Here is a 16,408-nt window from a genome sequence, read left to right as displayed (position 1 = left end):
AGTGAACATCTGTTTGCATGCTTTGTGACCTTACCCTTCATATTAGTTGTTTTACTGGGAGTGAACCACAGACCATGGAAATAAATGGGACAAGCAGTCCAACATTAATCACCATGTCAAGTTATGTGATTGCCACTCCCTCACCTGCCACATTAAGACCTTGCCCCCTGCTATAAAGAGCTGGGCTGCCCTCCCATCTTCCTCAGAGTTTCTGTGGATCAGCAAATAGTTATGGCAAACGAGTGGCTGCTGTGGCTGACCCTGTCTGCCATCATAGCTGCTTGGCACAGCGGTACATATATTAATTTCCATTAGGCAGCCAGAAAAATATAACAAATGTGACTGTTAACTTTTAACATGTTAATCATGTGTTACAGCCTTATTGTGTTTAATGTAGTTTAAGATTTAATTATTGATTACTTGACAAATAACTCTTTATCAACAGAGGCAAAGTCTGCTGTGAACACCTTCTCCTCCCAGATTCCAGAAAAACTAACAGGTGAGTTTGTTGGTTAATAACTGTAAACTGTTTTCTTATGTGTGACAATTTATTATTGTAGGTAAATACCTGGGTAAAACATGGCTGCTGTTGTATTGTTATGTCTGATCTGTTTTTTTTGTAGGTGTGAGTCCCATCCACAATGGCCAGGTTTGCAGTACATGGGGTAACTTCCACTTCAAGACCTTTGATGGAGATGTTTTCCAGTTGCACTCGACTTGCAACTACGTCCTGACCTCTTCATGCAGGAGCAGTTACAACGACTTCAACATTCAGATAAGACGACAGGAGGCTGGCAACCATCACACCATCAAAAACATCATTATGAAGCTGGAGGGTTCAGTAGTGGAGCTCTCTGAGGGCTCAGTGGTTATCGATGGAAAACCGTAAGTTTTTGCTAAAAACCCTAACCCTTTCCACTCTGCCTGCACAAAGTAGAGATTCATACTGGATCGTAGATATGGGTCAAATTTAATATTATAAAATGGGTAACTCAAATTAAGCAATCTGATTGGTTCATAGCCGTGATATAATAACCATATACAACACCTATGATTCAAATTCCTTTGCAAAATAAGTATAGTAAAAAAGCAAAAAAAAAAACAGACTAATGTACTGATAGCTGGTGCCATGACACAGAGCTAGTTGAAATTCGGCAAAGTATCCCTTTAAGTGTACGTTATATTTACAATATTTTCACTGTTTAAGCTTGCTGTTAGACAGCCCTTTCCGACAGGAAACTGAAGCCGTTGTCTATGCTTTCTTCAAAATCACCAGACTCTATTGACAAAAACAGTAATTTTACATAGCAGAAAATGAGCATTGCCGCTGCCTTGATCAGTTAGTTGCTGGTCTACTGCTGTCTTGATCGGTTAATGTGTTTGTGTTATTGTGTGCCTTTTCTTTAGCATTAAGCAAAATAAATAGTCTGTGATAGCTGCCAGTGTAGGCTACAGCTACCTGCACTGCGTTCCATAGCAACTGCCTCAGTATGTGCAGGCAGCCAGCCCAAAATGGCCTATTTTATTGTGAACATCATTATTTATTAATCTAAATTTGAATGTGACTATACATTTCATATTGTCATACTTGATGACCGTTTTATATTGCTCACTTCAGTCCATGATATGTTGTGACGTATCACAGCTAAGGGGGCTGTCGTCCCCCCGATTTTGCTTTGGGCTGAACAATACCCCTTAGGTGTGATGTAATCACAACATACCACCATAAGTGGTGCTCTATGTAACTTGACAGGAACCTGGAATTATAGTCAAAACCTAAAGACATCAGGCACAGAAGTAAAATTCCCTAAATTGCTTTTACACCTTCCTACTACCACTGACTGGCTATATTCACAATGTCCCCTTGGCTGTAGGAACAATAGTAAGATTAAAGCTGCAAGCAGCGTTGGACGGGCCCTCGCACCTCCCTGAAGGTCGGGGTTACTGGCGGCCGCTGATCCTTGCGACTGTGCATTTGCGCGGCACAAGACTCTACGTCATACAGTTCATTAGATGTGAAAGGGGGCATGGCTAAAGCATAGGGGGCGGGCCAAACCATGACCAATGAAAACGGAACTCTCTGCTGAGTTCAATGATACCTCACACAATAGTGTACAAGAAACGGGTCATTAGTTATTAGAGGGGGCGTGGCTTAATCATATGGGGTGGGGCAAACGTCACCAATTAAAAAGGAGCGCTTTGCTGAGTTCAATGATACCTCTCACAAGCGTATACCTTAACCGTTCAAATGTTATGAAAGAGCGCGTGGACTGAGTACATGGGAGTGGTTAAAGTGTAGGGGGTGGCTCAGTATCACAAGTAGACCACACATTCTAAGTTTCATGTAAATCGGATGATGTTTGTCATATAACGCTGATTTCCTGTTGCCAACAGGGGGCGCTTTGACCAAAAGTCAATATTGGCCTCTAGATGTCCTCAGGCCTGGACCCTTGTTGATCAATTATTATGGGTTGACCACTTTCTTGTTCATGGCTAAACACTCAAACTGGCCGCCATGCCACGCCCACAACGTTTTACGAAAAGTTTTGCTTTTAATAATTTTTCATCTTTAAGGTGTTGAGATGGCACACACCAAATTTGAAGTCCATCGGATGAGATCTGTAGGAGAAGTTTGTTAAAGTATAGCACTTATAGTTTTAGGCCTACTTCCTGTTGCCACTAGGAGCCGCTAAGACTTTGTGCCAATATCGGCCTGTAGATGTCGTCAGAGTTGGACTCTAATGAATCCTTAAAAGTTTCGAGCCAACTGGACAGTGTACGCTCAAGTTACACCCACTTCCTGTTTCGATGGCGAAACGTACAAAATGAGGAATAGTTTTTCTTTTAATAGCTTTTCATCTTTAACATCTTAAGATGGCACAGACCAAATTTAAAGTCGACTGGACAAAATCTCTAGGAGGAGTTCGTTAAAGTATGACATGTGGAAATGGCCAAAATCGCACTAATTTCGAACTTTCAATTCAAAATGGCGGACTTCCTGTTGCTTTAAGGGTGCGTACCACGTTTCGTTAATCTATGTTAAATGTACTGCAGGGGCAGAATTTTTTTTATTTTGTAGGGGGCGCTAGTGAGCCATTTTTGTGCACCTATTCCCAAAACAGTTAAAATACGTACATTTTCACCAGACTTGATGTGACCGCCAATATTGTTGAGTATTTGAGTGTGTTAAGCCCCTCAAAAAGGCGATTAATTTGCCTAAAAAAAATAGAAGGAATAATAATTCCTTCAGTTTCAATAGGGCCTTCTCCGCTGTTATCGCTTGGGCCATAATAATGGCCAAAATAATGTGACTTCTTTTTGTTTTTGCAGAGCCACCCTACCATTCAGTCAAGCAGGAGTGCTCATTGAGAAAAACCCCACCTACATCAAAATCAAAGCAAAGCTGGGTTTAGTTGCTATCTGGAATGAGAAGGATGCTTTTATGGTAGGATTGTAGCTACATAGTAAAGCCTGTTATGACCATTATTCTTAAAAATACTGTATTTTAGTTGAATAGAAGTATAACAGGGTTATTTTCATGCTTTGTAATGTAACAATTGGTGGGTTTCACCACAATATAACTGACTGAGGATATGATTTAAGGCATATATACATATATGTATACTTTGAATTTCCAAAAGGAGTTTTGTGATCGGAATTAGCATTTGGAAATAGTGGAAACTGTGGTAAAGTTGGCGAGTGTATCTAAGGCTGTGCTGCAGAGTTGAGCTCCTGCTTAAATCGTTGGTTTTCTCCTCCCAGGTGGAACTAGACCTTAAGTACAAGAACCACACCTGCGGTCTTTGTGGAGACTTCAATGGGGTCCAGCTTTATGATGAGTTCTACAGCCATGGTACACTTTGACCCACTTTAACAATTCTGTCAGTATAGGCATGGGCACAAAACTGACATGTTTCTTCATTATTATCCACACAGGTGTAAAAATATCCCCCATGGATTTTGCTAACTTCTGGAAAATGGATGGTCCAACTGAAAGCTGCTCTTACTATACACTGAAATCAACACAAAGCTGCAACAACATGGTAAGGCTTCACCAAGAAACCAAAATGGATAACAAAGTTCTACCAATGCTCAAAGTCCAACCAGTGCAAATACAAGAAGTGAAACACAGCATGGGAGCAACCACAGTAATAATCCCTCAGAAATGGTAACCACCATTGCCACACGTGCTGCGCCCCATCAGCTACATAACATAATACAGAGTCAGCAAACTAAAGGGGCTTTATGACATAGGTTTACATTCAGTGTTACTCACCAAAACACATTGTTTGTCAGGTGCATTATCTCCTCATAAAACATTAGCAAAGCCGACTTTAAATCCACTATTGTTTATATCCATGTTAATTGTTGCAACATACTGTATATTTTCATGTTATCGCCACCTATAGGCCAGTGTATTCCAAAAGGCCCACCCCATATGACTCCACTCTCCATCAAAATTATGGCTAGACAGCTTTCTTTTAATTTTCTATCTCAATCTTTTAAATGTGTTTGTTTCTAATTTAGTTGTATTTGCCTTTTCAACTGTATTTTCCTTGTTTTAACTGTAAGGTGTCCTTGAGTGCTATGAAAGGCACCCATAAATAAAATTTATTATTATTATTATTAACAGAAGCAGGAGTACAGAGCATACCGGAGTGGATAATATATGTGTGGCCTTTGTTACAAATTTGACAGACTTGATGCAGAAATGTTGCATCTTCTTGGCTTTGCATGCCTAATAACTTGCTCTCCTTTTGTCTTTTCCTCTGGTTCCATTCCTGTCTGTCTGTCTTTCTGTCTGTCTGTCTGTCTGTCTGTACTGCAGAAACCTCTGTGTGAGCAGATCCTTACAGGGCCAGCCTTCAACAGCTGTCACAGTCTGCTGGACGTTGCCTCCTTTACTTCTGCCTGTGTTGCAGACCTCTGTAACTGTGATAATGGCATGAATGAACACGTTGACCCCTTCTGCCTGTGCAACACTGTGTCAGAGTTCTCCAGACAGTGTGGACATGCGGGTGGCAAACCCCAAAACTGGAGAACCAAAGACCTCTGCTGTGAGTACACTCATTAGACACTGCCTACGTAATAGACCATGGGAAGGAGAGGTTGTCTGCCCTGTCTGACTCTGGGTTTTTGCCCAAACATAATATCTCAGGCACATGGGTTTACTGACTCAAAACATCCAAAGACCAAAAATCAGGGTCACTCTGACATCATTTTCAGTCAGGAAGCATTTGAGAAAGCTGATCAAGAACAATGGTCAGTATTAGGAGGAGACTGTCCGAATGGTGTACCCTTGGTCTTGGGTTAGGGTGATATTTTGGTCATATATTACATTTTTAAGCAAGCAGATAAAGAATATAGTGTATAGGTAACAGCATCACACAATTAAGAAAGTTATTTTTTTTAACAATTCCAGTAAAATGTTGCACCTGGAAGACTCCGGGACTCTGGAAAAATGCAGTATCTATTGAATTAGTTTTGTACCCTTATATATTAATCCTGTTTATCTCACATTCACTTACACAGACCAGTCCCTCATTAAGCAAACACTGAGGTCAGAGTGAATTAGCTGATTAATGTATCACATGAGGTCAACCCCACCCCTTCTCAAAGCTTAGGAGTTCTGGGAGGATCCTTTTGAAGTGTAGGTAGGCCATTGAGGGGCTGGAACCGGGGTACGATAGGATAGGTTGTGTGGACAAATGTTCAGAATTTGAATCCGAGAGGTAAGATAAGTCAAGTGCTGAAAAATAAACCTGCTGTAATCACAGGGAAGTCATGTCCCAACAAAATGGAGTACAAGGAGTGTGGGAGTCCCTGTGCTGATACCTGCTCCAACCCAGAGGCCAGCCACACCTGTGATCACCACTGTACTGATGGATGCTTCTGCCCTGCAGGTACAGCATAGTCATGGCACACACACACACACACACACACACACACACACACACACACACACACACACACCTCTTATAGTGCAGTAATTCTTTGATCACTTTTAGGCACTGTGCTGGATGATTTAAACGGAACGGGTTGTGTCCGATTAAACGAGTGCTCCTGCAGCTACAACAGCAAGATATATGGACCGGGGGAGTCCTACTCCAGTAACTGCAAAAAATGGTATGATAAAGGCTACAGCCTGTCTGCATGCTAACACTCCACAGAATTACACATATTTTACATGTATGACAGGATGGATACGGTGGACCTACGTGCTTTAGTGGGATTATAAGTGCATGTGAGTGAATATTGGCGTGCAAATGAGTTTTCTTTGTCCCATTCATTGTCTCAGTGCCATGTATGCATGCAAATGCGTCCATTCAGCTGCAAAGGAGAGTAGCAACGTTAACCGGCGCTGCTCCTGGCGACTGAAGTGGGTGTTTTTGGTAAAAAGTCAACTCTGTAGATAACCCTGAGTCGAGGCAGAACAGCTAAAGTACATCAGAGTCAAAACCAAAAAAAACATTTTCTCCATAAGATATGATCCAGTTTCAGTTTTTCTGTTGGCCTAATAGTCAATTATTAAGTATTAAAGACCACATTTCCTCACCATTTTTGGGGATCCTTGATTCGCAACCCAAATTATTATAGGACGATTCAAATGTAGCAGTTTGGTACTGCTACTGATTTTGGTTAAGCACTTCTCCCATGAGGTCATACATAGTGCTAGAACAGGCGTTCCAGGGCGCAGTGGGGGAATGACAGAGGCACGGTTCTCCTCATTACAAGTCAGTGTAGCATCAAAATGATTTTGAAGCTGTAATTTAAGTTTAAATAGTAACATAATGTTGCTTCAAGATTCATTTGTGTGTGTGTGCTGACAGTGTGTGTGCAAGTGGCCGGTGGACGTGTACGGAGGAGGACTGTCCAGGTACCTGCTCTGTGGAGGGAGGAGCCCACATCGACACCTTCGATGACAAAGTCTACACCTTCCATGGGGACTGCTCCTATGTGCTGGCTAAGGTAATACACATCATCACCTGTGCTGTTATATCACACACACACACACACACACACACACACACACACACACACCTCTGTCCTGGTAACACCTACCTAGACTAGCCATCAACCTCGAACCAGTCAAAGCTATTAATAATAGAAGGTTGTGATTAGTGTGTGGAAAAAAAGGGAGTAGAGGTATGAATATCATCTCTGTACCATCCCATATAATAAATCAGTTCATTTAAAATTGAAAAGGGGAAATCTAATATGTGACACAAATGCAATCAACTAAGATCAAGGCTTGAAAACTGGTATCACTTTACAACTGATTGGCATGTTTTAATAGCACGTAAGTTATAATACAAAATGTGTGTTGAACATAAGAATAAGTTGATATTGTTTTCTTAAGGTGTCATTTTGTGACATCAACAAAAATCACCTAGTCAAGTGATTATGGATTTAACCTTAAGTTTCTACTGCTTTTAAAACCAATATTGTTTGTGTTATGGAATACAGAGGTAGCATGCAATACTGATATCTCATAGTTCCCTGCTATGTATTCTGTTCTGATCCCCTCCGCCCACACAGTTAGTATATTAACAGTCCCACACAGGGCCTAAGATCTGTAACATGTACATGATAGTTGCCAAGAACAAAGTAATTCTGTAAGCCTTCATCCTATTTCATATCTAACTTTTCTCCACCTGTGTTCATTATTCTGAAACCAGAACACAACAAATGTTGACGATGACTCATTTTCACTCATGCCCCCTGAAAAGAAGCAAAATTCTCTGATGTCACAGTTTTCAGGTTACATAATGTAGGTATGGTAGGAATTTGGCGTAAACAGCATTACTAACTTAAAAAAAAAATTGTTACACTATGCAGGAGTAGAGTTCATTGAATTAATGTTTAGTTGACAAATCCTGCTCTATTTGAATCCATCCCATAATAATCTGGGCTGCTCTAATTTCAAATGAAAGATCCCCAAAAATGCAGTGCAGAGTAAATGTGGTATTCAATACTATCTGAACTGACTATTAGGCCAACAGAAGAACATTAACTTAACTATATTAGATTAGAAGCCACCCCTGCTCCAGCCCTGCCCAACACATGAGCTCTCTGTGTCCATAGATAACCAGTTCAACGTAAAAACAACACACTTAGATTTAAAAAATAAAAATGGGAGTGATACATCCACTGCTACATCTACTGGTATTTTTTACCCTATACACTGTTATCTGCAGGTATGCCATTTCAGTTCAGCAGTAGTTCAATAGTCTTGTATGTTTGTATGTTTAGGACTGCAGTGGATCCCAGTTTGTGGTACAAGGAGAACTGGAGCAGTGTGGACTGACTGAGAGTGAGACCTGCCTCAAGTCTGTTACCTTGGGTTTGTCTGGAGGGGCTAAAGTGAGGATTACACACACACACACACACACACACACACACACACACACACACACACACACACACACACACACACACAGTTTTTTTGACTTTTCTAATTGGAAAATTCAGTATAATTGTAATATATTACAAATAAATAAATAATGTGTTAAAAAACAAATCCTTTACTTTCTTAGGAAGGATATGAGGAAAACATGATAGTTTTGTTTTGCTTGTCTTCAAATAATTTTAAATCATCATTTTTCAAAAATGGTTCAATATGGTTTCTTACATTACTGCCAGAATTTGTTTTTGTTTTATATTAATTTCAGTATGCAATATGAAAAATCTTGCAATCTTGGAACTAGATTGCATCCCTCACAGTGACTATCAGGTCCACTTTGATTTTTTTTATCCAAGTTTATGGATTCTTCCATTTTAAAGCACCCATATTATGCTGATTTTCAGGTTCATAATTGTAATTTGAGATTGTATCAGAATAGGTTTGCATGGTTTAATTTTCAAAAAACACCATATTTTTGTTGTACTGCACATTGCTGTGGCTCCTGCGCTAGCATGCTAACGGTTAGCCCCCTAGGCCCCTCGTCTGGACTAGTGACGTAGAAAGCCGTGCGGATTTTGACCAGCTCACCCAGAGACTGAAGACAGTACACATTCAGAAACCGTATCTCACTCAGAACACCATGGATAGATTTTTTTCAAAGTTTGTATGTGTGTGGAAGCACCAGAGACACAAAATAACACCACAAATCCCAGGAAAAAGGTATTTTTTCATAATATGGGCACTTTAAAGCAGTGCAATCAGGATTTGTTGATTTTTATTTAAATCATTGAACACACTTAGATTGTAAAGTTTTAAATAATAACATCTTGTCTCCTTTCATATAAAGGTGATCCAAATCCAGTCCAATGGCAAGGTTTTTGTGAATGGCATCTACGCTCAGTTACCCTTCTCTGCTGGTGAGAGACACTCCACTGTACACTATTCACCTTAGACTTTCTCTCTGTCTGTCTGTATGAAGAAAAAGATAGCCACATTATAATCTACAGAATATTTCTCTGTGTAATGTATACCACAAACAGTTAAGCTGAATGAGTGGGTGAGGAGTGAATAAACACTTAAATATCTGATATTCACTGACATAAACAGGATGAGCTCAGTAATATCACATTTCATGAGAATCGTTATCCAACTTCTACATAAGCTGATTCTAATAAACATCCAGTGGCTGTTTCAACATAATCCTCCCCAACAACTTGCCCATTTTAACTGCATATCTAGCATTATTTGATTTGCCTCTTGCCTGGATATAAAAACACAGTTAGCAGAAAATTAGATTTTTCACTTTTAATATGCTTAACTGTGAACTGTTTTCCTGTCTGATGAAAAGTATTTCATTGTCTCCACCCTTCCACTCTTTTATCAAACTCCCATCCTCAACTTTTTTCTTAACCCCTAGCTGGGATCTCCGCCTTCAGAGGGTCCTCTTACTACCTGCTGGTGCAAACGTCTGTTGGTGTTCTGATGGAGGTGCAGCTCCAGCCAGTCATGCAGCTCTACGTCAAAGTGACCAGTGATTACCAGGCCAAGACCTGTGGTATGTCTATAAAAAAGATCTGTATGTGCCCTCAGACATGAAAGACTTATTGAAAGCATCCCACAGAACTCAAACAGTGATCCCAATTGGTTGTTGCAAAATATGTTAAGCATAGGCATATCGTGTATGCTTGTTAAATTGTAGAAGAAAGTCAGCATTTCAACAAAAACACATGTAAATATTCATTAAACGTAAGTGTGAGAAAGCTAGAAAGGATTGTGACATAAATACAACTTATCCAACGATGTAGTACTGGTTGCCTTACTGCAGTATCTTTTTTAGTATTCCTTTGCTTCATGGAGCCAGAAGTGCTTAGTAAATGTTTGAAGCGGTAATGCCAAGCTACCCTAGACCAACAGATGTGTGTAATATTCCATGTATACCTATTTTCAAGGTTTGATCAATATTCAAACCAAAAAGAGAATTTACTTCTTCAGAGGTTCTGCCAAACTGTACAACGTTTTGATTATTTTTATTGATCTTAAATATGTCAATGACGGACTTCATGATTGGCCGTAATTAATGAAAGAACTGCATGCAAGTGAAAGTTGCAAATCCCAAGCACAATTGGCAATATTGGTTCATATTCAATTATCAGCAGGGCCACACAAAATCTGCAGACACAACATTTTCCGCTGATTAAAAAAATAAAAATAATTAAAGCTCAGAATGTTAATACATCTCCACCCAGGCAGAAACATTACTTTTTCATTCTGGATCACTGCGGAAAAATCAGGAGCTTCTGTTTGGGTCTGCTTATCAGTCTGTTTTGGTATGAAAGAAGAAGAAAGCTATAGAAAGACAAAAAGATGATGAAGCCAAGTTAGGATTATTCTGCCCTGTGGGGAAAGAGTATCCACAGAATAAATCCAATGTGCTGCTTATGTGTTGGCATTGTTACGCTTGTCTGCCTGCAGGTCTGTGTGGGAACTTCAACGGTAACCAAGCTGATGACTTTCTAAAGCTCAGTGGCGTTCCAGATGCCACAGCACCTGGTTTTGTCAACAGCTGGAAGACACATGCTGGTTGCCCTGATGTTAAGAGCAACTTTGAGAACCCCTGCAGTCTTAGTCTGGATAATGGTAGGCCTCATTTTGATTCTCTGTAATCACTGTAGGTTCTTCAGAATGATTAACTTTGGTCTGGGTTTGTCAATAACAGAGAAGTACGCCCAGCACTGGTGCTCCATGCTGAGTGACCCTCAGGGAGTGTTTGCCTCCTGTCACTCAGAGATCAGCCCTGACTCGTACAAGGAGGTGAGACTCATAGCTACAGATTTGACATATTTCTGTGGATTGCACCTGGACCACTGTTCAGACCTGTGACATTACCTCACACTACACCGCTTTTTTATTTTTTTTCTCCTCACAGAACTGCATGTATGACAGCTGTAACTGTGAGAAAAGTGAGGACTGTATGTGTGCTGCAGTCTCCTCCTATGTCCATGCCTGTGCAGCTGCAGGAATCCAGCTCACCGGCTGGAGGTCGACCATCTGTGGTGAGTAATAAGAAGAGCCAAATCACACCTTTGGTATTCTTTTTGTATGGAAGCAATGTGAGACCATGATACATTTGTTTTTGCCTTGTAGAAACATCTTGCTGTGCTTTGAAACCTGTGCTTTAGTAGGTTGATACAGTGTTGAGTAGCCCGCTTTGAGTGTAATAATAATAATAATAATAATAATAATACATTTCATTTATATAGCACTTTTCATAGTACTCAAAGACACTTTACAATAAACCCAGCTATATATATATATATATATATATATATATATATATATATATTTTTTTTTTTTTTTTTTTTTTTTTTTTTTTTAAAGTGAAGCAATAAAGCCAACACAAAAACAAGCATATTAAAATCAAGTGAAACAATAAGACCAGCAACTAACAGTAACTAACATCCCTTTGGAGTCTTCTGACATATGTTTGATTATAAATAAAGCAAGAAGACTTTCTGCAGTGTTCGATTCCAGCTTTAGCAGCACAACCAGTTTACAATGTTCAAATGTTGAAACACTATGATAAAAATATCTCTACCAAACAGGAGTTGAACCATTAACCAGAGCATTATGTAAGAGTTCATCTAATCACTGTGCTATGGAGGACACCGTTATTACTACAGATGGGGAGACAGAGAATAGAGAGGGTTGAATTTATCCACAGATAAAAGACAATCCTGGCATAGGCAGAGAGGTCGCAACACTGCAAGAATGCTATTACTCTGAGAGTCCACTGGGGAGCGGTATGTTGCCATGGGACCATGTTAATGGTTCCTTATCATGGTCCTATGGCAACATACCAGTGGACTGTTTAAGTCAGGCTTGAACTAGCAAAAATACTAATGTTTCTATAAAGTAACCTAAAGAGGTGGAATTTCAAATTGTATAACATTTTAAGCTACCATCTGAACTCCCACTGTGTGTGACATGTAGTTGGGACCATTGTCCATTTGTCTACACTCCATGAAGATAGTAATACAATAAAGTATGAGTTGAGACAAGCCCAGCAGTAGAAAGTCTCTCAACGAATCTCTTTTTGCTGACATTTCTTTCCCAACAATGGTTTTATTGCCCTGACACTAGCGTATAGGGCACAAGATGGCAGCCAACCAAAAGCAATAGAGTTCTAACACTCTGAGGCCCCTAACTAAAACCAGTAGCTGCCCGAAGAGTAAGAAAAACAAATTCAACAACCTATAACACTACAGCAAGACTATCAAACAACATTTTGCTGTAAAATTGTAGCACAATAACAATGGAATGGTCCTTTTAACATCTTCATGTGGCAGGATTGTGCAACGGTTCTTGACTGATTCTGCGCTCTGACTCCCTAAGGGAAATATGCTAGCTGGTGCCCCAGCAGCATGGTCTACTCCTACAACATCACGTCCAGCGGTCGCACCTGCCGCTGCATCAGCACCACAGACCCCAGCTGTCACTTCTCTTTCCCGCCAATCGACGGCTGTATCTGTGTAGAGGGAACCTATCTGGATGACACTGGGAAGTGTGTCCCATCTCAGGCTTGTCCTTGTTATCACAAAGGCTCAGTGGTGCCTCCCGGACAGGTCATCAACAAGGATGGGGTCATGTGGTAGGACATTTGTTTTATTATGTTATTGCAGTGATGTATATGGAATTTGGTAGGTTTAAATGTTACAACTCATATCTTATTTTTAAAGCCCCAATCCATAATGTTGTAATGAAGTAGGCCTATATTAATATATAGAAAATGAAGAGTTTGACTCATACATTAAAAGGCATTTTGTGTGTTTCTAAAGCGATCATAATTGCAATTACTGACTCGTTGTAGTCCTCGGTGCAGTTTAAAAACCCAATTATAATTGGGTTAAGACAATACCCTGGTTTCTCAAAAGCCATGTGAACACCTTACCCAGCCAAAATCTGAGTTTCCATAACCCGGATAACAGACCTAGCTGGAGGGACGAAGAGACATTACATATTTTAAACTTCATTTAGCTGGTGCTTTTATCCAAAGCGACTTCCATTCACACACTGATGGTGCAGCATAGGGATGATTCAAAGTTCAATGTCTTGCCCAAGGGCAGTCTGATCTTACGACTGGTAGACGACCACTCTACCACCTGAGCCACAGCCGCACCGAGACACTTGCTTTCGAAGTTGTTTTTGTTCAGGCTTTGACTCTTCCACTCCTTTTGTTCACAGTTGGAATAAGAGCCTTTAGAAAAACAAGGGAATATTTGTTATTCAACCTATTTGTGATGTACTGAAAGTTTCCTGCAAGGTTTTATATGTATGCATATTAACAATTTTTTTTTTAAATATTTCTCCACTAGCACCTGTGAGGAGGGCAAACTCAGCTGCATTGGAGAGTTTACTATACAGCCAAGTAAGTTTCATAATACAGAATCATCTGATATATAATAGCCTAAAAGTAAGTGCTACATTACCTCATGATTGTACTTTATAAACTTAAATGGCAATACAGTTGGTATTCACCAGCTGGACTCCGTTACTGGAATTTGTGTCTATGAATGTTTTGGACTAGGAAAGAGCAGGCCTTAACAGATTTGAGCTGACAGTAATCTCTATTTTGAAGACAAATCTAGATGGACAGCCTTGGACTGTAGTTGGCTGCTCATGTAGCTAAAATAATTGGCTGCGTCATTTTAACTCATTTTATATTTGAAAATGCAATCTGGGATTTTGTCTGAGTTCATTACAGTTTTAAAGGGAATGTGTTAATTTACTTTCTCTGAGAGGGAGATGTTTACAGTAAAAGGATAATGATCTCCTGTATGTGTGTTAAGTACAGAGCTGGAGGACGTGGTTACAGACTGGAGGCAGGAGGAAACGCTAGCTTTGCTGGTTTAATGCACCTACCAACAACTTTAAAGCTCATTTGTTAAATATGTACAAAAGACTTATTTGTGTGAAAGAAACTGGGAAGCTGCACACAGTTACTGTGCCCAGCTGTTCCAACACGTAGCTGCCTCTAAAACCTTCAACGGTTAGTTTTACGTTTCTGTACTGGTCAAACAAACAGATACAACGGGAGCTTTAGATATGTTGGCGTCAGCTCAGTATTTACTGTAACACGCAGACAAAATTGATGAAAATACAGTAAAACTACAATAATACTAAAGTTCAGAGGAAATTGAGCTGCAGGACAAACACTTTAATTTACCGATTTGTATCTTAGAGACTTGGCACAGAATAAAATACTACTAAATGTTCTCCCGTTTGTTCTACTTTCTTTACTGGAAGCACTTTCTGTTACAAGGGGAACTCATTTGAAGTAACCTGTAGGGATCAGTGCCCTCTTAGAACAGGAGACAGCATTGCACGGGGACATTAAATCAAGGTGAATACCAGTTCAAACTAATGTGTTCCTTTTAAAAAAAATTTGGTATTCTGGGGTGAAATTTTGTAAAGAATAAAAACGATTAGCCCTAAAAAATGTTTTACTAACATTCAATCACATCAAATAGGCTTATGCTTTAGTTTTATATTAGACAATTAGTTTTGTTCACATGCTTCTGCCTTTAGCCTCCAAAAGCTGTGGTGTTTTTTGCATAGACAGTACATAAAGGACCAATAGACCCCGTTGCTCTGGACGGAGACCAGTGAAGGATATTAGAAGCACTTTTCCGGTGATGGCCAGCTTTACTGCGCAGCCTCCAGAGAATGTGACGTGAGCAACGTGTCTGAAAGTGTGAAGTCTTCTGGTAGCTGTGCCAAGAGAAATCTCAATCATTCCCAATCTTACAGAGACGGAGAGTGTAGGTATATGTAAGGAGATAACATGGGCACAGGCTAATTATTGCTAACTAACATACTAGTTAACATTAGTAATTAAACCTAAACATCTCATGTAAGTCGAAACTGCCTGTGAGCTTCTCCTGTACTATACGGTAATTCCTCTACTGTGCGACAGTAAGTCACTTGGTTATGACACAATCGTTAGCTTATTTTTATAAAAGCGTCTGCTACGGAGCCATAACGTGAGGTACAAGGTAATGGAGCCTTTTATACATTGTCGTGTTTCTTTGGAACTAAACAACGGACAAATAGAGTCTTTAAACATTTCTGATGTAAAGTTATTTGCAGTCAAGTGGCGTAAAAAAAAAAATGGCGGTCAGCGGAATGCTTACAGGAGGGGATGGCCAGTTAGCAACAAAATGGCGCCATAGACGGCTCGAGTTCTGAAGCGAAGCTTACCCCCTTGGTTTTTTGCTGCCAGGGGGTATGTTTACCTCACTTTCCTCTGAAGGCTTTGAATATTCCTCTGGTATCCCAGGAATAAAGGGTGAAATTGACGGAACAAAAACAAAAGAGCTGCTGACTCTCATGCATCATCGTAATTCTCAGGCTGTGTATGCGTGTGAACAAGATTCATTTTAGAAGTACATGAAAGTAATTTCAGATATATCTCTTCTCAGCAGCCTGTGCTCCTCCCATGGTGGCCTTCAACTGCTCTGCTAATGACCCCGTTGCAAAAGGAACGGAGTGTGAGAAGAGCTGCAACACATTAGACATGGCCTGTGTGAGTCACCTCTCGTCCAACACAAAGGAACATTTACCTATACAAATACAGATTGTAAGATTATGTCTGGGTCAAATATTTGGCTCTGAGGTAGGTTAAATATTTTCTCTGCTGGTGCAGAAAAGAAACATATGACTGTGGACTGTACATTTGATCTCTTCTGCAGATGGCCACAGAGTGTGTCTCCGGCTGTATGTGTCCATCTGGGACGGTGTCTGATGGTAAAGGAGGCTGCATTAAGCCAGAGGCCTGTCCTTGTGTTCACAACGGTGTCTCCTACCAGCCTGGAGAGACCACCAAGGTGGACTGCAACACCTGGTAAGTTACTGTAAACCCAAGTGGAGTGAAACGCTGTAACGGTAAAGCTAGAAATATTCGGCAGGTACTTGATTCTTTTGGTTACACCTCCATCTGTGACATGT

General features: G+C 40.2%; 1 protein-coding gene across 1 annotated transcript in view; it reads left to right on the top strand.

Annotated features, from left to right (window-relative positions):
- Positions 1-231: 231 nt before the first annotated feature.
- The window catches only part of LOC114558165 (mucin-2), a 42,137-nt gene continuing 25,960 nt past the window's right edge, over positions 232-16,408 (top strand). Inside the window, exons 1-20 of the mRNA XM_028581955.1 lie at positions 232-292; positions 446-499; positions 624-885; positions 3,331-3,445; positions 3,763-3,853; positions 3,937-4,043; positions 4,829-5,057; positions 5,778-5,903; positions 6,009-6,126; positions 6,831-6,969; positions 8,254-8,364; positions 9,252-9,321; positions 9,822-9,959; positions 10,877-11,041; positions 11,121-11,215; positions 11,331-11,457; positions 12,797-13,052; positions 13,777-13,829; positions 15,883-15,986; positions 16,153-16,304. Of these exons, the coding sequence (XP_028437756.1) occupies positions 232-292; positions 446-499; positions 624-885; positions 3,331-3,445; positions 3,763-3,853; positions 3,937-4,043; positions 4,829-5,057; positions 5,778-5,903; positions 6,009-6,126; positions 6,831-6,969; positions 8,254-8,364; positions 9,252-9,321; positions 9,822-9,959; positions 10,877-11,041; positions 11,121-11,215; positions 11,331-11,457; positions 12,797-13,052; positions 13,777-13,829; positions 15,883-15,986; positions 16,153-16,304 (2,573 nt within the window). The remainder of the gene's footprint in view (positions 293-445; positions 500-623; positions 886-3,330; positions 3,446-3,762; positions 3,854-3,936; positions 4,044-4,828; positions 5,058-5,777; positions 5,904-6,008; positions 6,127-6,830; positions 6,970-8,253; positions 8,365-9,251; positions 9,322-9,821; positions 9,960-10,876; positions 11,042-11,120; positions 11,216-11,330; positions 11,458-12,796; positions 13,053-13,776; positions 13,830-15,882; positions 15,987-16,152; positions 16,305-16,408) is intronic.

This window comes from Perca flavescens, chromosome 7 (assembly GCF_004354835.1).
Source record: "Perca flavescens isolate YP-PL-M2 chromosome 7, PFLA_1.0, whole genome shotgun sequence".
In the NCBI taxonomy this organism is placed as follows: Eukaryota; Metazoa; Chordata; class Actinopteri; order Perciformes; family Percidae; genus Perca; species Perca flavescens.
This window is presented reverse-complemented; position numbering and strand designations above follow the sequence as displayed.